Here is a 27,232-nt window from a genome sequence, read left to right on the forward strand (position 1 = left end):
GTATATAAATTAAATTATTATTATTATTATTATTATTACTACTCAGCCTCCCATTAGTAGACTATGTGAAAATGCTCCAAATTCAAAACATTTCTAGGTTGACATATCCTCTTCACAACTGGTTTTGAGTTCAAGAAAAGGTTAGTTTCAGCATTCTGGAAGAGTTTCAAATTCAGGCAGTCCTCAACTTATGACCGGCTGTTTACTAACTGTTCAAAACTATGGCAGACCCTCCAAAAAGGGACTTATGACCTAGATTTGAAGTTATGTCATCCACCCCACTGCTGTCACATGACTCCATTTTGGGCACTCAGCAACTATCCTACATTTTTGGCCATTTGCAGCGTCCCAATCACTGCAATTTATGTTGTTTTTGCCAGAAACCTGTGTTTACTTCCAGTTTCTGGCAAAAAAAATGGCATGTAGCGAACAATGGGTTTGCTTAATGACCACAGCGTTTGCTTAACAATTGCAGCATTCACTTTACAACCGCTGTTGCTTAACAGCGGTTAACTGCAAAAAAGGTTGTAAAGAGTCTGCAGTCACCTGGTAATCCATTTAATTATTGTCATGACTTAGGAACATAATTGTGGGCTCAATTAGGCTCAGATAGTCAAGAATTATCTGTAACCACTACCAGTTAAGATCAAGCCATCCATTTTGAGTGGGAACATTTCAGATTTGAAGCCCTTTTGTACATTGGGACAAGCTAGCCAATTACATTTTAATCTGACATATTTGCAAACCAGTCTGTGTGGGCTCAGTTATTATTCAGTTTATCGTTATCACAGCATGCACATGTAGGAAATTGAGTTAATTAAATTTACTACTGTCACTCACTCTGCTTATGCCATCTGGTCCAGTGGATTGTTGTCCAGGAGGTCCAGGGTCACCAGGTTGTCCAGGTACGCCAGGTTCCCCATCTACTCCTGGAGGACCACGGGCACCCTAGAAAGAGATTGGATATAAAGCGTATTTAAAGAAAGCACACATATCCATCAAGTAGGCAGTGTATAAATCATTTCAGTCATTGGGTCCAACAACTGATGTATCCACAAGCTTACTTCCACAATTGCAGTGTTCCCATGGAGTCTTCACTGCATTAAATTACCAATAGTCTTTACATAGGACCTGAATGAAATCTCAAAGGATAAACTAACAGATCTCATGAAAAAAAATCTCATTCATTTGAATGGAATCGGCACCATACAGCTTATTGCTAAGTAATACATTTTAAAATAATAAGACTCCAAAGGAATGATTTTGCTACTTTCATTCTTACATTTTTTCCTGGAAGAATTATAAATCTGGGGATTGACATTTTTTTATCGGCAGTGTTTTGACTGATGCAAATCCTTGACCTTCATGGATAAAAAAAAATTCTTGGAATGGATATGTTGAAATTGCAATAAATTAATATTTATACCAGGAAATTAATTTTGTGGATTTCAGATATTTACTTAACAAAGGCAAAACTGCCTATTTTGCATCCCCACAAGGTTTAAATACCAACAGGCATGCACACAAGCAGCTTTTATTTCCATTTATGCAGGGCATAAATTCAGAGAAACATCTCAAAGTCTATGGATACCATTCCAGATTTATACTGGCAGAGACTATGGAGCAAGAATGTATATTAAAAGTAGAAACAGGCTTTTTAGGAGACAGCTGGAAAAATCACAAAATAATTAATGCAAATATTTCATAAATCTGGAATAAAACCTGAAGTATCTTGGTAACCTAATATATTCTACAGCTTCTTCCACTTATGCACTGCTCTACTGCTTTGAAAGTGAATGGATGAAGTTGATAACTGACTAAAGGAGGTCAAGGAAAGAATAACTAAGTGTTGCTTAAGAACCTATTTTAATACTCATGCAAATAATGTGAGAGGGAAAATGATTATTCTGGCTTTTATCAAATTATTTTGTAAAAGCTGGCAGATTAAGGGATTTCTGTGAGAAATCAGGAAAGGTGAACTGTCATGAAAAACCTGGCTTCCTGGTGGGATAAGCAGCAGCTTTACTAGGCTTTTAAGTAAGCCAATGTGAGGGAACACATCTGAGTCTCTCTCAGGGAAACTTGGAATTTTAAGATTCAGAAGTTTAAAAGTTATAATACCCGTTCCTGAAATTTTCCATGTTGGACCCACCACCTTGGAACTTTGAGGTGGCCTAGTGAAGTGTATGGAATAAATATGCCCCCTCACACACACACACACACACACACACACACACACATCAACAGCCAATGCAGTGAAGTCTCTCCCATAGTTTTATTCTTTAGGGTTGAGTGGAAGGGTTTGGATTATTCTGCCCAAGTAAAACCTGGTTTTAAGAGATCAGATTTTCATTGATTTCTGATTTTAAAAAAATCTGCACGTAATTATAAAAATCATTCATTTGTAACCTACTTAACTGGTATGTATCATTGTTTCTAATACCAGCTTTGCAAGTAATATATCAAGAGTTTTTAAACCGTCATTATAATATGATTATTAATTATAAAAATATGCAAGAACTTTCATCTTCTCATATCAAAATGTCAAGTCTTCTGATATATATGAAAATTGGAGATGGGACCACTCCATTCCATACATTTACATCTTACATACATCTATGGTTGCAGGTTAAGGCCTACATGCTACTTCTTTACATATTGGTGTTATGTTGTAGTGTATTGGTAGATATTATGCTGAGTGTGTAAAATTGTACACCACAGCAAACAATTAAAAGTAGAAATAGCTACCCACAAAAATACTTAATTAAAATTCTAAGATAATCAATACAACTGAAATGAAAACTGACATTTTTCTGCAAAAAAAAATGGTGGCTCAATTATTTGAGAAACATATGAAGAGTTGGAAAATCAGTTATCTAAAGGTAAGCTATACAGTTTTGTCAATTACTTCCACAATTCATCTTATAAACAAGAATTTGCTGATGAAGACCACTAGATGGCGCTTCAACACACATACTTTTAATACTTAAGTGTATTTCAGCAGTGGTAAAATAGTCAAGTCACTGAATTATTCATTCATATAAATTAATTCATCTCTCTCTCTCTCTCTCTCTCTCTCTCTCTCTCTCTCTCTCTCTCTCTTAATTCTCACTGATCCCTTAGAGGTAGTGATAATTATTACTATATTATTATGCAATCAAAATGGATGTTTTCCTTAAATCTATCAGCTCCTTAAATGTAAAGCTCTTAATGCAGCTCTATAACATAGTTCAAAAGTTAGCAACTTGGTACCTTTCAGACATTATGTATCATTGGCCAAGATTGGTTAGATTAAATTGCCTATGTCTGCTAAAAATCTAGCAAATGTAAGTTGAGTTATCAGATCAAGCAGCCTGCTATATTCTACAGCAGTACAATGCTGTAAATCACTGCCAGTGACACAACTGTTGTCCATTGTCATATTCCCTGCATCTTTCCAGCAGGAAGCTTCAGGAAGCTTCAGTAGCTCCTATCCCAGGTTCTCCAGAAACCTCCTCCTTTCATCCTAATGAAAAAGATGTAGGTAGTTAGGTTGATACCAGGTTGGGTAGGGCTTCTACAGAAATGGGAATTTCAATAGGTATGACTTGCCTGAAAAGCTATATTGGTTAAAATGTTCTCTTCTACATACCCTTCTTTCCTAATTCAATTCTTTTACTTATCCTCTCCCTTTCTGCAAAAGATCCATGGTGGCACAGTGGTTAGAATGCAGTATTGTAGGCTCATTCTGCCATCTGCCAGCAGTTCGATTCTCACCAACTCAAGGTTGACTCAGCCTTTCATCCTTCCGAGGTCAGTAAAATGAGGACCCAGATTGTTGGGGGCCATAGGCTGACTCTAAAAACCGCTTAGAGAGGGCTGTAAAGCACTGTGAAGCGGTATATAAGTCTAAGTGCTATTGCTGTTGCTATTGCAAGTATTACAAATGCCTTCATAATCACAGGTTCACTGAAGACTTCTCTCAAATTCTATGTTTTATATTACAGTACAAGGGTTGGATCCCATCTGGGATTGTCCTTGGAGATGGCACTGAAGATACTGTGGCATTAATCTGACTATTTTAACCAGATGGAGCCATGTTATACTCCTTCTGTTCTATAGATTTTTAGTTTAACCTGCAAGCGATGATAACCAGATCTTCCCCTATAAGCCATGCTTGACATCAGTAAAGATGTGGTCTTTTTTATTTACAGGGTGACTTGCCTACATAGAGAATATATAGTGCCATCACTATATATGTGAGTATACAATGCAGGATTGTGTGGAAGCCTTCACATGAGCAATTGTACATGACAAAACCTCTATAGAACAATATGGGTATGAATGACCATATCTTCACAGAAGGGAAATGCTGCTTGCTACTACTCAGGTAGTAGGTTTTACACCTACTTGTATTACTAGAACATGACTTTATAAAGTAATAAAAAGTACTTATATTCTTCTGCCTGCTTTCAAGATATTGGTATTGACTCTTGACATTCTGAGTAGTTTGGAAGCTAAAAACTGAAAGGAGTGCCTCATCTCGTTTCACTTGTGGCTCTTATCTAGATTCCATTAAACAGAAAGATACAAGAGGTTTTTTTTTTCCTTTTGGTGGCCCTAACTTCAGAGCTTTCAAAGAAATATTTCACTATTGCCAGCACTGTAGGCCTTTCCATGTTCAGTCAAAAATGTGTTTGCATTTGTTTTTATACTGATTCTTAGCATTGAATTGTTCTGGTTTATACCTCTTAAGTTTACTGTTATGCTTAATTTCTATTGTTCTCACTTTAATGTTGGATTGGTGATTGGAATGTTTATATACTTATGTTTGAATTGATGATTGGAAATTTTATGTTTGGAATCCTTTTTTAAAAAAATCCAGGGAGGACTAAATTGCTATATATGGGTATTATGTGTTCTAAGGGGGGGGGATACTTCTTCATCTTTTGAAAAAAGAAATACCAAGGTTATTGGTAGATGTCTTTTTCTGAGGACTAATTATCAGAGGTTGATTTTTTTTTTTAGTCCTTCATGGAATGTCAGAACTGTTTAATATATGACTCATTGTATGTGAAAGAATGCAATGTCTGGGAGATAAAAATGAATCACAGAATGCAAGAGAGCGATTCGGAGGGAGCTAGAGGCTAAAAGACTCCCGGGTATATCTCTTGGAGTTGCATTTACTATGATTACAGTGCATTTACTATAATTCTGCCCACTGCCAGGAGTTCAGTCCTGACCAGCTCAAGATTAACTCAGCCTTCCATCCCTCCAAAGGTCGGTAAAATGAGGACTCAGATTGTTGAGGGAGGCAAAATGCCAACTCTGTAAACAGCTTAGAAAGGGTTGTAAAGCACTATGGGGAGGCATATAAGTCTAAGTGCTATTGCTGTGAGTGTTTATGATGTTTTCCTGAAGCTAACACACTTTTATATTTACGAACCAAACATTATAGAACGCAACCAAACTTTAATAATCTTGTCTCTCAAACAGAAGCCAAACCTAGGTATCTCTGACCCCGAAACATTTCATCTCGGGCATCTGGGGAAGGAATAGCAATCTATTAAATTATTCTTGGAAGAATGCTTTCCAACTCACCGGTCTTCCTTTGGGTCCTCGAGCTCCTCTTGGTCCTTGTGAACCTGGAGGTCCCTAAATCAATTATTAGAATAGTCATGGGCATTTAATAAAATAGTAATGGTATCACACTTTTGAAATTAAAGAACAATTGCATAGATTTGTTGCAGTTCGCTTTGATTAAGTACGATGGCCTTGGGAAAAAGGGACTCACAAGTTATGACTGTTGCACCACCCTTGCTGTCCACATGATATCACAAGTAGGGCAGTTGGCAACAGTGGTTGCAACCTCTTGCAGTCAAGTGATCATGATTTGCAATCTTCCCACAAGCAAAGTCAATTGGAGACCTGGATCTGCTTAATGACTGTGTGATTCACTTAATGAGCAGATGATTCCCTTAATAACTACACTAAAATGGACATAACGTAGAATCTGGTCATGTGATAACTCATTTAATGGCCGCATTGCTTAGTGACCAAAATTCCTGTTCCAATTGTGTTTGTAAGTCAAGGACTACCTGTACATTGTCACAGTAGTTTTTAAACCATGTGACAAGAATCACTGGGCCCTTGGGCCTTATTAAGGAATTAACAACAAGGAAATGGATAATGAGAAACAAATCAGCTAGTCTTTCCCTGTTATATGAAGTTAAAAAAAGAACTTCAGACCTTAATCTCAATCCATAAGAATGACTGGAGATGTCCCAACAAGGTTGCCCATAGTGTCTAAAGTGATAAGAATTTGCCACTTGGAAAGTCATTGATTTAAAAAAATCCATATCTATCTTCCTATAGCTGGATTTGAATGTAGAATTTCTCCCAAAGCCACAGATTCAGCATTAAGTAACAGCAATAATCTTGCAAGGATTCCCCATCTCTCCACAATACTTCCTTGCCCATAGTACTAAAAAAAAGTTAAGCGATCAAAAAAAGCTATCATTATTTCCTAAAAAATATTAAGAAACTATTCATGCTTCTACAAAGAAAACCAGGAGTGATACTTACAGATTGTCCCGGCCGTCCTCTTGTACCTGTAACCTATTAAAAAAAAAAAGACATAAGCTTTAATAACTTTCTAGGACATGGTAATGACTGTGGCAAGAATATCATCTTTTTCTCATTTGCATTAAGGAAAGAAAAAGGAAAGAGAAATGTAAAACCTCTGATACGGACAATTGCTAGACTTTATTTGTCTATTTATTTAGCATCTATTGTTCTGTTTCATATGCTCTTTATTCAAACATATGCTGATAATGAAGATAAACACAGTTGCGCATCGCTGTCAGTTTCATGCCTTCAAAATGCTTTCAAGGTAGACTTCCTCTTCAGTGTTCCTGCTGTTTATGTGCTTGATGGTTGTTGTTGTTGTCATTTTTAAGTCCTATACCAGGGGTAGGCAACCTTGGCTCTTTTGACTCGTGGACTTCAACTCCCAGAATGCTGGCTCAGGAATTCTGGGAGTTGAAGTCCACGAGTCATAAAAGAGCCAAGGTTGCCTACCCCTGTCCTATACCTACCCAATTTCCCAATGTAGTGCCCTCTAATGTGTTATACTTCAACTCCTATAGTCCTAGAACTCCCAATGGCCAAATCACTTGGGATTCTAGGAACTGGGAAGAATTCTAATACTTCTGGAAAGCACCATAATGGATGAGGTTGGCACTAAAAGCCAAGATCAATGAAAATAATTTGTTTCTTTCCTTTGATCATTACTCACTTGATTAGCAAGAAGGGGTGAATGAGCAGTTGTAATTAAAATAAGGGAAGGTCAAATGTTAGGGATTAGCAGCCCCCTCCCGCTCCACACAAAGCATGGGCTCTGGCAAATTCTCAGCCTTGTGGTCCTGACACTTCTCAGTCCATCCTGGGATTCATTCTATCTCTGACCTTTAGTGTGCTGTCAGTATCCTGAACTATTTCAAGCACATCTTTTTGTAGATTACTTTGAAAAAAAGATAAAAGCATTTTAAAGGCCAAAATATAAGCAGAGAATGTGCTGAAAAGACATCTGAACATGTGTCGTCTGAGATACGGTTATGAAACAAATAAGAACTGTAGCTTCTTCCTGTATTTTCAGCAAGGGGCAACTAATTCTGGTTTGCTCCTCTGTAGAGTATGAAGCCCTATACAAAGGAGAGACATATTTTTTAAAAAAATACCAATGTGCAGTTCTTTATTTCAAATCTCTACCTTCTTCTCTGTTCCCCCCCCCCCTTCCCATCTATCTGGTACTAGAGAATATGAAGCTGATGATCATACCCAGTGCTTTTTTTCTATTAAAAAAAAAAAAAAAAGGTGCCGGAACTCACACACGTCATACAACCCGCCTTGCCTACCCTACAAGGTTCCAACCAAAAAAAGTGCCGGAACTCCGTTCTGGGCGTTCTATGAGGAAAAAAAGCCCTGATCATACCAATCCTTTTGTCTCCTAAGGGAGCACAAGTGGTAAGAATGAGGGCAAACCCTCCTAACTATGCAGTATCAGTATTGTAAACAATGCAGAAATAATTATGCAAGTCTTTAATTGATTTGAAGGGAAGGGAGGGGAGAGGAGAGGAGAAAAGTAGGGTGGAGTAGGGTAGGGGAGGAGAAAGGAGAGGAGAGGAGAGGAGAGGAGAGAGAGGAGAGGAGAGGGGGAGGGGAGGGGAGGAGGAGGGGAGTGGGGAGGGGGAGGGGGAGGGAAGAGAAGAGAAGAGAAGAGAAGAGAAGAGAAGAGAAGAGAAGAGAAGAGAAGAGAAGAGAGTTACTAGTTAATTTTTAAAAAAATAGGGCGCAAACACTGGAGGTATATTTGAAACTATGCTGTGTTTGGGAAAGGGGCATGAAAGAGAAATGAATCAAATAGTTAAATATGCGGGAGTACATTATCATAATCCACTGTAGGATATACAATAATCTTTGTTTCATTTTGTTCTGGTTTTTGTTTTTTGCAGTAAAAAAACGCTTATCAGAAACAAGCTCCATTGCATTTCCATCAAATAAAACATGGAAACCCAACAAACTAGTGGCTCTTAATTGCACCCCATCTCAGGAGCCTGCATTAAGTGCAAAGGCAATAAAAATGGTTATACTGTTTATATGGAGGCTCAAACTTATTTGGATAATGGATAAATCGTCCAAACAGCAGGAAGTTTGAGGTATTTTGCCTTTCCTATTTCCTCTGTAACAGACAATTATCTCATTAGATAAAGGGGGCAAAAAGAACAGCTAGCCTCACAATACCAATATACATATCTGTGGTACTATCATAGGTGAATTAGTGTATAGAGTTTTTATCACTGCATCACAGGTATAGCTATAGAAGGAAAAATGGAAACAATAAGGGATCAAGCAATTGATCTCTGTCAGTCTTATTTGAAGGTATTTCTTGGTTTGGGTAGAAAAGACAGCTTCCACAATGCCACGCACTCTTTGTGCCAAACACTAGTAAGTAATTCGTTTAGGTCCAGTTACTAAAACCCTGCTGTGATGGTTTTATTCCCTTAAGAGAAAGATTCCCATTGAAGAGAAAGAGTCATACTGGGGCCAGTTTTTTAATGTTTAGAGTTTTAATAGATATATATATTATGTTGTTTTATTATTAATATTGTTTTAATTGTTGATTGGGAGTCTCCCAGAGTTTGAAATAAGATGGGTGGCTATATAAATGTTTTAAATAAATGCATACAGGTGGTCCTCAACTTACAACAGTTCATTTAGTGACCGTTCAAACTTATAAAGGCACTAAAAAAAGTGACTTACGACCAGTGGTGGGATTCAAATATGTGAACAACCAGTTCTCTGTGTGGATGCCGCTTCCGGAAGTCCATTCTGGACCCGGGCAACAAAAAATTAGCTACCAGTTCTACCAAACTGGTGCGAACTGGCTGAATCCCACCACTGCTTATGGCTGTTTTTCACACTTACAACAGTTGCAGCGTCCCCATGGTCATGTGATCAAAATTCAGACATTTGGCAATTGACTCATATTTCTGACGGTCGCAGTGTCCCAGGGTCATGTAATTTTGTGACCTTCTGGCAAGCAAAGTCAATGGGGAAGCCAGATTCATTTAATTTTAGTTAGTGTTACTAACTTAAAAACTACAGTGATTCATTTAACAGCTCTGGCAAGAAAGATCGTAAGATGGGCCAAAACTCACTTAACAACTGTCTTGCTTAGCAACAGAAACTTTGGGCTCAATTGTGGTTGTAAATTGAGGACTACTTGCATGGGGTGGTGGGGAAATGAGAAATTCTATTGCATGGCACATTGTAATAACTATGCCTGGCATCTGTTCCTCACAAGTTGGCAGTTAAAAAAATGTTTATATTCTACTGCATTCTAATATCTATAGAGCGTATAGATATTTTTTTCCCTAAAGAGCCCAGAACTATTACTAAAAAAAAAAGGCGAACTGCTTTCCAAATGAATAAACAGTTTTTTAAGATTACATTCTATAAAATGCTTGTCAGTAAAGAGTAATATAACACACACCCGGGGACATACACAAACACACACACTAACTTACCATTGGTACTACTCCAGGTTCTCCTTTTTGACCCTATAAGGTAAAAAGACAAAAATTATCTGAGGAAAATAGTATTTTTTAAAAAAAAACAAAAAACCAAGAAATCGTTTTTCCATTTTTCCCCATTTCACTATGAAGCATAACTTGACATGATTGTGGAAAGTCTTCCCTGATTGCTAGGAAATGTTTTCTGTATTAAAGGCAGAGCTAAGCACATGCTAGGCCCACTTAGCCCTGAGATGTAATTTCCTAATTTAAGATCCAATATTTCAGACAGAGCTGGCTTGCAAAATGAGATAGACATTTTCTGGTGTTCTGCTTTCTGTCTCCCCCTGCCTTAAAACAGAATCCAGCAATCTGCTTAGAGAGGAAAGTGCACACCCTTTTAAAAAAATGTCCTTTTTCCACACTGTTCACAAGAATATGTATTGATATAGTTAGTACTGCCATGTCTAAGGGCCTAAGTACCTGAATAGGTTTTCATCAATAGCCTTTTTCCAGACACTGATTGATGACTGTATAGGAAAAGTCCTTCTCAGGTACTGTATTATATTTCATCTTAGCTGAAAAGCCAATGGAAACTTATCATTTTAGTCATATTGTCATGTTTAGTCACCTGGCACTTGCTCTTATACCATTCAAGCACCAGACTTTTTCTTAGGCAGTTTAAAAATCAGTTTTCCTTCCTTCCTTCCTTCCTTCCTTCCTTCCTTCCTTCCTTCCTTCCTTCCTTCCTTCCTTCCTTCCTTCCTTGTTTAATCACTATTTTTTTCTATTTATTTTTTTTTACTTACTGGTATCTCTTCATTAAGTAAATACATTGAATTGGCTTTTCACTCTCCAGGTAGCAGAAAGATGTGTCAAGTTTCTTCCCACTCAGTTCACCTTATGATATGCTAAATAATCATTTATGCATTCTTTACCCAATACACCTCAAACTGCAATATTGCTCCACTAAAGAACAATTAATTAAGCTTACCTTCAGTCCTCTACCTAGAAAAAGGGAAGCAAAATGAAACAATTAATTAACATAGATAATTTCCAAGAATTTGGTGATTTTCACGTCAGAAGAGCCATATCTTATGAGCTAAGCATATTTAACATTTGAAAGCTAGTGTCTATGCTTTGTCAAGACCATCCTACCTATCCTCTCTCTGGGATCCCATCTATTGAGTTTTGGACTGGCTAGTGAGATTGTTCACTCCAGATAACTATTTAAGTCAGTAATTATATTGCCATGAAAAGGGAAGAAGCCCCTCACACACACACCCCACACAAACATACCAACAGTCTGTTGAGGGCACTGCAGGAAATCCACCTCATCCAGGAATAATACTTTAAATAATTATCTCCATTTTTCCCCTATAAATCTACCTTACCAAATTTAAGCCATTATGGAAGTCCATGGTGAAAGGACAAAACACAATGTGTTTGTGTTATTAAATTTTGTGTGTGTGTGTGTGTTGAACCAATAAAGAATAAAGGATTTTAATTTTTAAAAAGGCAACAACAGACGGATTTCAGAAACATACGCTGCTGACATTTGAACAGAAAACGTTACTCTGAATAAATAGAGAGAGAGAGGGACAGTGAATGAGAGAAAAGATGTAACTAGAGAACTAACCACTGAAAAGAAACAATACAGCCCAGTGCGGCTATTCTGTCTTTTCACTGTAACTTCACCTTACTAATTCTTTGGGCAGAGGGCCTTTAGGCAAACTCTGAATCATATGCTGGTCCAGTCCTTCTTGCTTCTCTGAAGATTCTCAACCAAGGCTGCTGAGGAGGAAAGAAACATCCTCATTCTCCTGAATCCCATCCTTATCCCAAAACCTTGGAATAGGACAGTGGCTAATGTTAAAGAATACTTAGAGTAGCCAGGTAGCCAATGGGCCACTCATATTAGAGTCACCAGTTAGCTTCCAGGCCTCCAGATTAATTACACCATCATTGAGCATATACAGATTGTTTCAGTGTTAATTGCTATTGAGATGCAATTACACAAATATGGAATATAAAACATTTTGCTCATTTTGCATTCCTAAGATCAGCTCTTTACCAGTATTAGTTAATCCTCTAGAAGAGAGATGCTAACCTCCTCTGACTATCTATGATTGGTTGACTGCAAGGAACTGACAGGAATGGAAAAAACAGACATTCTTAGGTGGTAGTAGTTTTGGGAAGAGATTTGGCATCAAAGTCATAACACAGAATGAAACAAAGAGAGACAAGGAAAAAAAAACCTGTAAAAGGCTGAGCTGCAGTCCATCAATATCTAGAAAAGCATTTGTTGCCTATATCGGCTGAAGAAAATAACTGGGAAGAAATTGAACTAATTGGGTCTTACTTCCAATTTGGATGGCTCAGACGTTCACTTGGTTCAAATTTTAATGAAAGCTAACTAAATCCATATTTAATTTAAAGACAGGTATTTATGTGATTTTTTTTAAAAAAATGTTGAAAATACAAGTTTAAAAAAATGCATGCAGAAATCTGCTGAAATCTGCACGCTTGGGGAAAATCATACCAAACAGCAATGTATTAAGGAAAAACACAGACAGAAAAATTGATCCTGTATCACATGCATCAAAAGCACATACATTTGAATGCAGACCCATTAAAACTACATTTATGCACTTGTGCTGAAATGATGTAGAAAAATGTAAGGTAGGAAAGAAAATAAACTGAGCGTACCATATCTATTTACTATGCACTGGACTTTTAAGACTACATTTAACCCCAATATTTTGTCTTTATGTCTTTATTTCACATAGTAGAAACTCTTTTAGGTAGCATGAATCACTAAATAAAATATTTCTAATTATCTCCTGTTTTTTCTTTGAGCACATACCTTTTCTTTTTGGGGGAATGTTAAAATTAAACCTACATAGACAGACAGACAGCAAGACAGGAAAGGAGACAGACAGACAGACCTGTGGGAGAACATGTGTATCCTCTCTGAGACATTTTTGAGATTCCAGTTCCCAGGATTATAAGGGCTATAATCTCACCACATCTGTAGGACATCAGGTTAGGGGCAGCTGACATGAATTAATATATTTAAGAGCTCTTATGCAGTCTGCAGCTTCCAAACATATTTCTCTCTGTTTGTATTACTGAATAAATATTCAGCCTTTGACCTAAAAACACCTAAACACACTCCAGACATGTACCATCTGTTTATTAAAGCAACCATATCTGCTTTTACTGGTTAACTGTAGAGCATCCAGCACAGCACTCTTTATTCATAATCAGAATAATATTATCATCACTGACAAATCATTTTCAGAAAGCATAATGCACCAGGGTGTACACAAATGTATTCCTTTGTATCTAGACATAAACCCCTCTGGCCTTGATGGAATGTACTTCAAAGCAAATATGGATAGGAAAAGACTGTGAATTTGCATGCGTGCTCTTGGTAGCTTCCAATTTGAAAGAATTTCACGAAGTTCCTCCAACTATAGGTTCCTTTTTTTCCAATTAGGGGTCATTCCAGTTTCTGTTCCTCTGGGCAGGCAAATAATGAATCACTCCTGCCGTCATTTAAAGAGATTTTTTTTCCTGTTTCAGGGAACTATATGGTATGAACTTTGGAAGAAAATACTCAGTGTGTAATAATACTACACTGATTCCTTCTTAATCATGGCAAATTTAAATACATTAATATTTTTTAAAAAGAAAATACTAAAGCTTCTATGCCATTAAATTCCCATTGGTTCTGAACAGCTGATAAAATGCCAGAACATAGGGTTAAAAACATGCAGGGTATAAATTACCACCATCCATCAATGCACAGTGACATTGCCAACTCTGACGGTATGCTAAACATATGCCTAAATGTCTCCTGAAAAGCTGAGTCTTTATGATTCTCTGGATGCCAGTATGCAGGAGAAAGACTGGATAATGAGGTATAAGCCATTCCCTAAAAGGCCATCTTGGAGAAGGCTTGTCCCAGAGTCTCTGTAAACAGCATTTTCTCAAAGAAGGGAATTGGATCATTATAATCCTTCACTTCAGCTCTATCTATCTGTCTATCTATCTACCTATCTACCTACCTATCAGATTTTTTATCCCATCTTTATGACTTTATAAGTAACTCAAGACAGCAAATGTACCTAATCTTCCTCCTTTTTCCCTCACAACAACCTTGTGAGATAGAATGGGCTGAGATAGAATGACTGGCCCAAAATCACTCAGGTGAGTTTTATTCCTAAGGCAGGACTAGAACTCACCATCTCCTGGTTTCTAGGCCAGCACCTTCACCACTACACCAGCCTGGCTCTCCGTCATTACCTCTCTCTATATATATTATCCTACTGAAAGAACTGCAGATAGAGGGTACAAGTGAGTTGCTCAGTTCCTTCCGTTTTGTTTCTTAAACCATTGATTACCAATAGATTGTCTAGGGTTGCTTCTTCACTAGAATCTTTTAGAACCTTTTGTGATTATTCATGGGTAGCTGCATACTATGAATGAAACTGGACTGTTATACGAATGAAGGCAAATATAGTGGATAGTGTTGTAGTATCCAATCTGGGCTGGTCCCCGGGATCAGAGATTTTTGTCTTCCGAGCTTTCGGACTTGTACTGGAGCCCATTTTTAGGGAACGTCTCACTAGCAGAGTGTGTGCTCTTGTATGTGTGGTATTTATAGTGCAAATGACAGCGAATGACTTAAAAGCCAGCCTTCAACACATCCCAATCAACATCTAAAAGCCACTTACAACAGGCACTATAAATACCACATACAGAATAGCACAGCTCTGCTAGTGAGAAGTTCCCTGAAGATGGATTCCCGCACAAGTCCGAAAGCTCAGAAGACAAAATCTTTGGTGCCGGTGACCGACCCAGATTGGATCCCGGACTGTTATAGGCTGCACTACAATGTCACAGTAAGCCCAAACTGTAATGAATCCTTGATGATTAAGAGTAAATAATGTGACGGTGTACTTTGCTTGATCAATCCCACTTCACTTTTTCATCCAGCAAGCTCAGCTAACAAGTCGTTGCTGCTCCATCTCTTGTTTACTTATTCTAATAGGTGAGCCAGAAACTCTGGCTTGACTCCTGACAGGGTCCATTCTAGGGTCCATTCGAGCTGCCAAAGTAACACATTTGTATAATAAGCTGGTTATTGTCAAGCAGTGCTTCCCCTATGATCCAAATCCTTCTGCAGAGCAGAGTTTAATAGGCATTAAGCTTCATGCAATAAATGTATTCCTAATTTCCATTAAAAAATTCATCTCTGAACTTCTGGACTACATAAATGTGGGATCCATGACTGAATAATTTCTTAACTGCTTTTGTCTCGTTTCTTAAACATCAGATTCTATTTTCTTATTTGAGGGGAGTATCTATTTTTGTAGCAAAATAATGCTGCTTTTGCTATAAAAGACAATCAGAGGAAACACAGTAATGCCATAATTTGGCAATCATAGCTATAGAATGGACTGTTACTATTCCGGGGGGGGGGGGGAACTAGCCTAATACTAATTGAAAACAGCTCCAATTATCCAAGGAAAATATAATATGCCCAAGTACAATTTGATGCTATAACAACTGGCACCAAAAATGTGACTTACACAGCATGAAGGTCATAGTCTAGAACACGTGTGTCCAACCCATGGCCCATCAGCTGTTTGCAGCCCTGGGTAGCTAATAATGTAGCCCCACAAGATTTATAAAAAAAAAATTAAGGAAGTTTTGTTATTTATATACATAAATAACTCCCTTTTTACAATGTTGTAATCCTTTAATTCAGGGTAGAGTTGGGGTGACTGAATGGAGTTGAACATTTACTGGCTGGATGCCCTTCCTGACACCATGCTGAGTTCATAGCAGATATCTTTTCTTTGTGCCCTTGGAGAGAAAAATCTGCCGCTACCTAGGATTAAGCTCTCAATTTTCCGAGTGGGAGACAAGCGTCTTTACCACAAGGCTACCATGCTGCTCTGTTATTCATATACATTAACTATATTATATACTGTATATGCGGCCCAAGACAATTCCTCTTCACACAGTGCAGCTCAGGAACCGGGCTGTGGAAGTGGTAGATGAACTTGTGTGTTCACGTTCATGTGTGCGAAACTGCATTTGTGAAAGTGGCACATATACCCGCAGGTGCACAAAACCCTCCCCTCTTCACTCCCGCCACCGCTGTCACTTCTGCCAGTCCACTGAGCTGAAAATATTGGAGACCGCTGGTCTAGAACCAAAGTGTCATTTTCGATTGTTTTTAAGTCTCAGGTGGCAGCTTTTAGTTCTCAAGGCTATTCACAACGCTGAGATTAACTGGAGACATGAGTCCAAAGAGCCAGAATATTAAGTGGATCTCTTCTATTTCAGGATTATATGAGGAAAAAAGTTTGTTTGGAAACCCTGACAATTTTACATTTACAACTTGAAATATAATGCATGCCGCAGACCCTCCCAGGTCTTTAGCACTGCCTCTAACTACAACATCCTGCTTCCAATTATTTTCAAATAAGATCAACATGGATTAGTCATGCATTATTTCATTGGATATTTTGCTTAGGAATTTCTCAGCTGATCCATTCATTGAACTTGATCTCTATGTGCGTCATAGGAGAACATGAATTCATAGATTTACAGGGTTATATCAAACATGGATTAAAGAACTGGAATTTCTGATAATGCCCCATCAATGGCAGCAAGCCTTTAAAAAATATTAACCCTTCACCCCTACTGACAAGTTTGAGACTAAAATTGATTCATGAAACATGAAGTTTACCTGACTTTCCACCCCCCACCCCCAAAAAAACTCTATTCAAAAGGATGGGTATCAGATTTTCTCTGCTGGAAATGTAACAGTATTGAGAGTTCATTGTCCCATCTGATTTGATCTTCTGAACTATCAGTAGTCGTCTGAAATAATATTTTCATGTTCATCGGTAGATTAATGGGGAAAACTCTAAATGAGATGTTAATGCGATGCAGAATGATATTCCAAAGTTCTGGAATCTTACTCTCTATGGTGAATTCTGGTTATACTGGGCGTGGTGGATGGGAAAAAAAATACTGAGAAAGTGGAAAAGTGATATTATTCAAGACAACAAAAAATAGCTTTTAGAAATATGTAACTTGTCCATCTTAGAAAAGACAGTATTTTTAACTAATCAATGAATAAAGCAATACTGTACATTCTTCTTTGGTATAGATTTTGTGACATAATTTGATCATTTTAATAATATGTAAAAGTATTTCTGTAAACCAGTAACATTTATGCTTTACATATTAAAATATTTAATATTAAAATTTGTTAACTTCTGTTAGGGTCTTTAAATGTTGATGGGGTCTTTTCTCCTATATTTTGGTTTCAGTTAGTTTAATTTTCTTCTTTACTGTTTTTTTTAATTGCATGGTTCTTTTTTATTGGCTATCTTTTTCATTCAAGTTTTTTTAAGAAAAAAAAAATGTCCTTCTACGTCTATATAAAAAACGTATTGATCCGTTCTGTGTTCCTGAAATTGTCAGCATCTCTTCAAGGTCCTGGGAATGAGTTGAATCAGGCACAATATCAGAGACTTTTACTGAACCATTGCTTTCTCTATAGTCACCACCATCATTTTCATACAAATAACATATATTAACAGAATAACACAGTTGGAAGGGACCTTGGAGGTCTTCTAGTCCAATCCCTTTTTCAAGCAACAGGCCCTCTACCATTTCAGACAAATGGCTGTCCAGTCTCTTTTTAAAAGTCTCCAGTGTTGGAGCACCCACAACTTCTGGAGACAAGTTCTTCCACTGGTTAATTGTTCTTACTGTCAGAAAATTTCTCCTTAGTTCTAGGTTGCTTTTCTACCTGATTAGTTTCCATCTATTGTTTCTTGTCCTACCTATATTGTCCCATATATATGCTTGAAGAATTCAGTCTGCTTCTACACACATATATATTCCTCCCAACTTAGGTGTCAGTGAAAATTGAGCCATTGCTGGTTTTTTTAAATACCTTGCATGTTCTGGAACAGTTTTCAGTCGAAAAATGTACCAAAATTAGGGATATTGGAAAGTTTCATTCAATCTATACTTTGAACCAAACTAATCTGATTTTGGTATCCCTGACTGCTGTATTCCAAGCCAGGGCTTTTCAACCAGTGGTACGGGTACCACCTGTGGTACATTGGCACCTGGCAGGTGGTATGTGACCATCCTACAAAAGTGGTAGCGGGGGAGGGGAATGAGCTGAACCGCTGGTAGCACCGCACAAGCCTGAGCAAGAGATGGCTGGAGCTGCAGGGCTGTCAGGGCTCAGCGGAAGCACCAGGATCAGTGCCGCTTTCCAACTGATCGGCGCTTCTTTGGGGCTATCAGTGCTCAGTGGAGGCGCCAGGATCAGCGCCAGGCTCCAGCTGGAGCTCGGCACTGATCCTGGCACTTCTGCTGAGCCCAGAAGAAGTGCTGATCAACTGGAATGTTGCAGCATTTCCAGGGTCTTGTGATTTACATTCAGGTGCTTGGCAACTGATTCATATTTATGACGGTCACAGTGTCCCAGGGTTATGTGAAGTGACCAAAACCTGCTGCAACCACCCAGCAGACGGGGGGAATAAAAACCAAACACCACCCCACCCCCATGCCAATCCTCAACAGAAATGCTCACAAGAATGAAAACCTCGGAGGAGGGAGAGTGCCGCCGGGTGGGCAGGCAGGTGTCTTGCTCGGCTGTGGCTTTGAGGGCACTTTTTCAGTGCCATTGTAACTTCGAACAGTCACTAAGCGAACTGTTGTAAATCAAGGACTACCTGTACTTTATCACTTTTTTCCTTTTTTTTTTTTTTTGGTCATCAAGTTTTTGACACCTTGCTAGGCGACTGGTGGTACTCGGATATTGCCATATCCTAAAAGTGATACAATGGGTGAAAAGGTTGAAAAGCCCTGTTCTAAGCTATACTCTTCTCACAATCAAGTCTTTGGCTTTAAAAAAAAAGTGTTTGTCAATTTGAAGAACAAGGTATATATGAACAATTAACCAGTGGAACAACCTGCCTGCAGAAGCGGTGAATGCTCCAACACTGGAAGTTTTTAAGAAGAGACTGATCGGTCATTTGTCTGAAATGGTATAGGGTTTCCTGCCTGAGCAGGGGTTTGGACTAGATGACCTCCAAGGTCCCTTCCAACTTTATTAATATTAAATGCTTACCAGAGGTGGGAAATGTGAAAAAAAGATATGTATTTTAGGGGAAAAGGTGTACAAATTAACCTTGTACATATAACCAGGATCCAATCTGGGTCTGTCATTGGGACCAGAGGTTTAGTCTTCCAAGTTTTTGGACTCATGCTGGAGCTCATCCTCTACCATTCCAGTAGAAAGTAGTTCCCTGAGGAACTACTGAGTCTGAAAGCTGAGAAGACTAAACCTCTGGTCCCGGTGAACAACCCAGATTGGATCCTGCAACATTATCCTGGGACACGTATATTTGCCTTCATTCATAAAAATAACCAATCCAGAATGAATTAACAACTTTATATATGTAACACTTGCACACTAGAAATAGATACAACCCTCCATTTTTAAACAAAAAGTGTGTGGGGGGATAGAGAGAGAATGCTCTAAATGGATAAAAAAATAGAATGAGTGAGACCACTTTCTAAAATGAATTCATTTATGATAAATGTACAAAACATTATTTGTGAAACATCATCATCATCATCATCATCATCATCATCATCATCATCATCATCATTATTATTATTATTATTATTATTATTATTATTATTATTGATATTGCTATTTTTTTAAAAAAACTTTACCGATAGAACCTTCAAATCCAGTTCGGGCTGTGTTTGGGCATGTAGGACAACACTCTCCAGGAGAAACTCGTGGGTTTTCACAATCTAGTTGTTCGAGACACTGAATCACATCACACAGAATGGCTCCATTGTCGCACACACAAATCTGGCATGCTGAAGGTTTCCAGATGTCCCTATTCAGATACACCTGGTTATGCTGAGTGCAGGCGATTTCGTCTTCTTCTATGTCTAGAAGAGAGAAAGGACAGAGAACAACATTAGTAGCATCAGATTTCTGCTGGGAAGAAAAAAAGCTTCTAACACAGGAACAGGGAAATATTCCTGACTCAGAAGACTTATTTATGGTGTCATGAGCACAGCCATCCAAAGCAATTCACTGGGCAGAACTGCAGTCTAGAACCAGGAGAGATGCATACCAATGCAGTTATGATGCTATTGTCTGCACAGGCAGAAGGGCTGAATCAGAATGGGAGCTTGAGAGCTGCCCATTTATCCTTTTCATACTAAAAAAAAATAAATGTAAAAATGATATGTGCTAAGGAAGACTTCCCAAATCAAGATGCATCAGACCCTGGTCATATATGCAGAATTGCACTAACATTTGGGCAAACTCCCCTCCCCCATTTTCTAACATAGTGAAATTGTCATGGTTCTGAAGAAGCAGCTTTTCAAAGATCTTTGAGGCTTTATTTACCTTAAAGAATCCTTTTATTGCTACATAGCTTCGGCACATACATAATGAAGCCAAAAACTAAATCCTCCCATCCCCATCATCCGTAACAAAGCATAACTCACTCCTTCATTTTACAGTCATCAATCACGTTCTCCAATTAGTTTGAAGTGTGAACTGTCCCTCCCGTAACTCCTCTGGTTACAGCTGACCTTGGCAATGCTGTACTGAAATATTGTTGTGGTTAACTATCATACTTTCCCACCCGCTATTCTAACATTGTCTGCTTTAACTCTAGAAGTGATAAGCAGGCTAAATAAAAACATGTTTGCTTCTTCATATATAATAATAATAATAATAATAGTAAAGTTGGAAGGGACCTTGAAGGTCATCTAGTCCAACCCCCTGCTCAGGCAGGAAACCCTATACCATTTCGGACAAATGGCTGTCCAGTCTCTTCTTAAAAACTTCCAGTGTTGGAGCATTCACCGCTTCTGGAGGCAGGTTGTTCCACTGGTTAATTGTTCTCACTGTCAGGNTCTGTTAATGCAGCCTAGCACTGTGTTGGCCTTTTTGGCAGCTGCAGCACACTGCTGGCTCATATTTAAGTGATTGTCCACTAGGACTCCGAGGTCCCTCTCACAGTTACTACTATTGAGCAAGGTGCCACCTTGCTCAATAGTATGGCAAGCAAGAACATCCGATGTTAGCAGTCTTGACAGAAATATTTTGAGAATACAGAAATTGAGAAGATGCCACTAAACTGAATCAAAAGGACGGATGGGCTGTCATTTATATTCTTGACTTTCAGAAGTGGAGAATGGAGAACACAGGAACCTTAGCTACAAGTTTAACTCTTCCAGCAAGAATCGTCTTCGTTTGTTTAAATATGTTGGTGACGGTAAAGCAAATAGAGCACTGCGATGAACGTTATCTATTCCCTCCTGGCACCATAATTCAACAGCATTGGAACAAAGGCTGAATTCTTGTGCTAGAGCTCAGGGACAGGGTTCAAACAACCCATTAACTCATATTGTTTATGGATTCGTTTTGGCTTAATGTATTAGGACATAAGAACACAAGAATAGCCCTGCTCATTCTCGCCAAAGCCAATTTTATTTCTCACATTGGCCAACTCAATTCCTTGAGATGCTCACAAGCAGGAAGGAGAACCAGAAGTCCTCTTTCACCCCTGCAGCTGATACTGGAGGGATGCTGCCCCAAATTTAAAGTAACTGACTCACAAGAACAAAAGCTTTTGACAGACCTGCCCTCCGTGAGTTTATCTCACTCTCTTTTGAAGTCATCTAAGTTCATAGCCATAAATTGTGGTGATGAATTTTACCAGTTAACTGGCTATAAATCAAGCCAGTGAAATTTGCAAACCGTAGCTGGACTTGCAGTGGTGAATCTAGACAAGACCTCATTTGTTCAACAAATTATGTTCAACCCACAATGATTAGTACAAGCTCTGAATCCAGCCTTAGACTACCTTTGTACTCCTTGGAAAGCACTGCCCAAGCCTAAAACCAACAATCTTGTTGCACTTATTTAATTTGCCCATGCATGCAACTATAGTTTTTTTTTTAAAAAAAAGAAATTAGTACAGCTACATGATGATGAAAAGAAGAAAAGGTAAAAACAAGCATCAGAAGAATAAACATCAAGGTTTTCAGAGTTCTTGTAGTATCAGATTTGAAAGCTACCTAACCCTGTAGCTCCCTTCACTTTCTGAACTAAAATGTGCATAGCCAGTAATCCTTCTCCTGATTTATCCCCTCAACACCTTCATGCTGTAGGAAAAATATATATGCAGCCCAAAGACACCCAGTAAGTTTTCACAGCTAAAGGAGGATTTTTCTTCCCAGTCCTAACTCTGCTCGTTAGTAAGTCACATCCCAACATGGTTTAGTTAGCCTCATATCTGAGTGTACTGAGTGAGATAAACCTGTAGGCAGTTTAGCTGGTTTTCTGGTTTTAATATGTTTGGTTTTAATATTTATGTCCAACTACAATCTTTTTTTTTATGGCTGATAAATGGTGTTTTATTTTTGGGTTGTGAGTTGCCTGGATTGTGGGATGGGCATCTCTAGAAATATTTCAAGTAAAAATAGATATATAAAATATCTTTGACAACAAGCAATAGTAATAAGCCTTTGTTATTTTTATAAATAACTGAAGGTGTCAAACTTACCTAGTATTTCCTCCTCCTATTTTCCCCACAACAACCACTCTGTGGGGTGAGTTGAGCTGCAAGTGACTGACTCGAGTCACCTAGCCGGCTTTCATGCAGAATTAGAATTCAGAACTCAGAACTAGAACTCAGGTCTCCTGATTTCACCTTAAACACTACACCAGACTGGCTCTGTTCTAGAAAGGAAGCCAACATTTCCCATGGTATCAAAACAACAAATGAACAGCCAATTCTCTCTTATAAGCTCTACCAACCTCTAATGATAGGTTGATTTTTTGTATTCCAAATATAAATTCAATGATGTATATGAGGGGAAGGCAGTAGAAAATCTTCATTTCTGAAAAAATAATACAATGGAAAATAGTGGCAGCGAAGAAGAAATAAAATAGGAAAGCTGGTCTTCATCATTCAAAAATCTATTAAAATATTATATACAAAGGCAAAAACAGCACGTGCATTCAATAAATGAAGAAGGCTGAATACCAATTAGTGTGACCTTATTGTTTTCCTTTAAGGAGGCTGATACTAGTACAACTGGAAAATTACTCCTGCTTCTTCTTTTTTGCTGATTTCACAGGATAGAGATCCTTTCGTTATTTAGAGGGGGGAAAGGCTACTAAAAAAGAACCACTAGGGGGCAGAAGAAGCCAGCTAAAAGAAAGGAAACTATGTTTGCACCAGAAACGAAAAACAGGCCAGAAGCCTAACTTGTTTGACTTACTTGGAGTCATCTTGGACTCTGATTTTCAGCCAAAGGAAGTTTTCTCTGCAGATGTAATAACCACATTGCTGAGATGCCGAGGAAAATAAATAGCCTGCCTGCACTCTTTAATGAGAGATAGAAACAAAACTGTATGTCTGTAAACCAGTGGATGAAACTGACATTTGGAAGTTCATATTCAGTTTCTTAGGACATCCCACTGGCTTTTTACTAATACGATTCAATCCCATCTTGGCCAAGCAGCTACCAAAATTGATTGAGGGATGGAAGAGAATTGGTGTAAAAAGATATATGTAGCCCATATTATCACACGGCCCATTTCTTCAAAATGACATTAAAACAGTTGTACTGTATAAGCTTTCAGCCTGAAGACACTGAGGTGCCAAATACATCCAAGTGTCAAAAGAACAGATTCAATTGACAGTATAAAGTTCCCGAATGCCCCCCCCCCGCACCCCTCCCCACCACTCCCCCCCTACACCCTTCACAGGCCTTCCCAAACCTACTTTTTAGGACTGAATGATCCTACAAAACAGGACTGGGAACCAAATGAGATTACAGGGCTAAAGAAATATCCACTTACATCACTCTCCTGCAATATATTTGAGTCCAGTCTGGGGATTGCAGAGGAGCTGGCAGTTGTATTAAATTATTAAAGAAGCAAAGGACATGCAAAGTGTAAGATTTGGCCCCACTTTCAGGCCTCATGCATTTAAGTAGTTCTGTGTACAATTTAGAAATTTAGAATTTTGGAGATCTATTTTGTTATACTAGAAGCTGAGATCCACCAATTGTTTTATTTATTTATTATTAAATGTGTTTGCTGCCCATCTCACAATGAGATGACTCTGGTCAGCTTATAGTGTTAAACTAATCGGCATTAGAAACGAAGTCAGTCAGGCGAATATACACAACCAGTTTTTGACCACATATTTGTGATTGGCATCAGAATGAAGTCCCTTTCACTGAAAAGGGTGTGTTCTTTTCAACACTCCGATATTTTCATTTTAGAGACACCACTGTTGTCACACAGCTGACAATTAGAAATCCTTGTCATGTTTCTGGAAATGACTCAATTTCCAGAGGCTTCCTAACTTAGAACAACAGCTATATTACAGCCAATAGTTGGAGCACAGCCTTATGAAGATTCCCTATGAGATAAAATCCTATTCCAAAAGTCTTCTGCCATCTATCAAGCATGCTAGAACCCCTTCAAACCTCTAAGAAACACTGCAGCTTTGTATAAGAACACAGTTTAGTAGCAACCAGTGCCTAATTTAAGCAGCCAAACAAGATGTGCTTCCAGATACTTTCATTAGAAACTATAGCACTTTCCCCATTAGTTAAAAGCACACAGGGAACTATTTTCAACAGTACATAGAAATACAAAGTTGTTCCCAGCAGCATCTAAACATACACACACACCAAAAGGCAGATGTTAGGCATACAGGGAAGGAATTCTTACTGACAAAATTAACACACACACCCCAACGTGGATAGTAACTGCACCGGAAGGATGGGAGACATTATAATCATAGGCAGGAAAAAAAAGATTAAATTCCATTTCCTTATGGGTTTTGTTCCCAATAACAATTGCCCCTCCCTTTCACTATACCTAGACTGGGTTCTTTATATGCATGCATGTTTTAATTCCAAAAACATGGCACTGATCCTTAATAGTATATTTAGTATCAGCCCCACTAAGTAGACCATATCAGGAAAGCAACTCCACAGGAAGGTTAACACTACTTTTGTTGATATTGGCTTTAACAGTACATTTATGCAATCTAATTATGCTGCATCTTTTACCCCTTCTTATACTTCACTGAATTTAGGCAGTGCCTGTCTGAGTGGAAAGTTATCTTCTTGCTTCGGAATCTAAAACGTTGCAGACCCTTTTGCCTAGTTAATGGTTTGTGCATATTCCTGACAAGGTCATCTTCTTTATATTCTACATTTAGTTTCACATCTCTCTTGCTTTAAGAGGTGGAGGTTGGGCACATGGAACATTCTGGGATTATACATTGAAAGGATGAAATCCCAAAATACTACTTTGCTTGCATCAAACTACTCTGGGAAATTAATTTTGGAAAGCTACTTTAAGGCTAAGGATTGGAATGACCTTTCATGTTCCTGCCACTGGAGCAGAAGTCCCCACATCAGGGACCAGTGCTGTGGAGAGAGATTTTTCCACAGACCAGAGAGTGCATGGTTTAGTGTGCTGCCTGCATCACATGGATGGGGCTTTCCATGTTTGTGCGGACCAGTTGTTGGCATGCTGCGGCCCGGTACCGGTCCACGGACCGGAGGACCCCTGCACTGGAGAGATAAAATATCCCAGCAAAATAAATAAAATAGAGGTAATCCTTGACTTGCGGCCACAACTGAGCCCAAAATTTATGTTGTTAAGGGAGACATATGTTAAGTGAGTTTTGCCCCATTATACAATCTTTCTTGCCACAATTGTTAAGTAAATTACTGCAGTTGTTAAGATAGTAACACGGTTGTTAAGTGAATCTGACTTCCCCATTGACTTTGCTTGTCAGAAGATCACAAAAGCTGTTCACATGACCCCAAGACATTGTCACCATCATAAATATGAACCAATTGCCAAGCATCCAAATTTTGATCACATGACCACATGGATGGTGCAATAGTCATAAGTGTGAAAAATGATCATAAGTCACTTTTTTCAGTGCCGTTGTAACTTTGAATGGTCACTAAATGAACTGTAGTAAACCAAGGACTACCTATAGCCCAACCATATCCCAATATGTATAACTGCCAACACATCAGTTTCAGATATAGGCAAATTCTTAATTCTAAGTGCCCATTTATTGATACATGCTTCTCTCCATCCCCATACATATCTTGTCTTCCAAGTCCTAATAGGTAGATCCAATAGAACGAAGCAGTAGTAAAGGAGATTAAAGCAGCTTGCCAATGTGGGAACAGTCTTTTGTTATATATCTTGTTTATCTTGTCATCATTCCCTTCTCTCAAAAATTAATAAATTCTAATGTTACAATAAAATTATGAAATAAAATGCTTCCTTTTTTGGAGGGAGGGAGACAGGAAGGAAGGAAGGAAGGAAGGAAGGAAGGAAGGAAGGAAGGAAGGAAGGAAGGAAGGAAGGAAGGAAGGAAGGAAGGTTGTTTGGTTTTAGGCATAATGCAGTAGCATTTTGAAAATGAAATTCTGTGCTCAAATTAATACCACTTTACAATGCCTTGGTAAGGCCACACTTGGAATACTGCATCCAGTTTTGGTCACCACGATGTAAAAAAGATGCTGAGACTCTAGAAAGAGTACAGAGAAGAGCAACAAAGATGATTAGGGGACTGGAGGCTAAAACATATAAGGAATGGTTGCTGGAATTAGGTATGTCTAGTTTAACAAAGAGAAGGACGAGGGGGGACATGATAGCAGTGTTCCAATATCTCAGGGGCTGCCACAAAGAAGAGGGAGTCAGGCTATTTTCCAAAGCGCCTGAAGGTAGGACAAGAAGCAACGGATGGAAACTAATCAAGGAGAGAAGCAACCTAGAACTAAGGAGAAACTTCCTGACAGTTAGAACAATTAACCAGTGGAACAACCTGCCTCTAGAAGTGGTGAATGCTCCAACACTGGAAGTTTTTAAGAAGAGACTGGACAGCCATTTGTCTGAAATGGTGTAGGGTTCCTGCCTGAGCAGGGGGTTGGACTCGATGACCTCCAAGGTCCCTTCCAACTTTATTATTATTATTATTATTATTATTATTATTATTATTATTATTATTATTATTATTATTATTATTATTATT

The 27,232-nt window shown here is 38.4% G+C and overlaps 1 protein-coding gene across 1 annotated transcript in view; it reads right to left on the bottom strand.

Annotated features, from left to right (window-relative positions):
• Positions 1-27,232, bottom strand: part of COL5A2 (collagen type V alpha 2 chain) — a 161,159-nt gene that overhangs the window by 70,848 nt on the left and 63,079 nt on the right. Inside the window, exons 2-7 of the mRNA XM_015817058.1 lie at positions 19,845-20,072; positions 11,047-11,060; positions 10,068-10,100; positions 6,565-6,597; positions 5,581-5,634; positions 841-948 (exon numbers count right to left, since the gene is read on the bottom strand). Of these exons, the coding sequence (XP_015672544.1) occupies positions 841-948; positions 5,581-5,634; positions 6,565-6,597; positions 10,068-10,100; positions 11,047-11,060; positions 19,845-20,072 (470 nt within the window). The remainder of the gene's footprint in view (positions 1-840; positions 949-5,580; positions 5,635-6,564; positions 6,598-10,067; positions 10,101-11,046; positions 11,061-19,844; positions 20,073-27,232) is intronic.

This window comes from Protobothrops mucrosquamatus, unplaced genomic scaffold, assembly GCF_001527695.2.
Source record: "Protobothrops mucrosquamatus isolate PMUCROS unplaced genomic scaffold, P.Mucros_1.0 scaffold_125, whole genome shotgun sequence".
Classification (NCBI taxonomy): Eukaryota; Metazoa; Chordata; class Lepidosauria; order Squamata; family Viperidae; genus Protobothrops; species Protobothrops mucrosquamatus.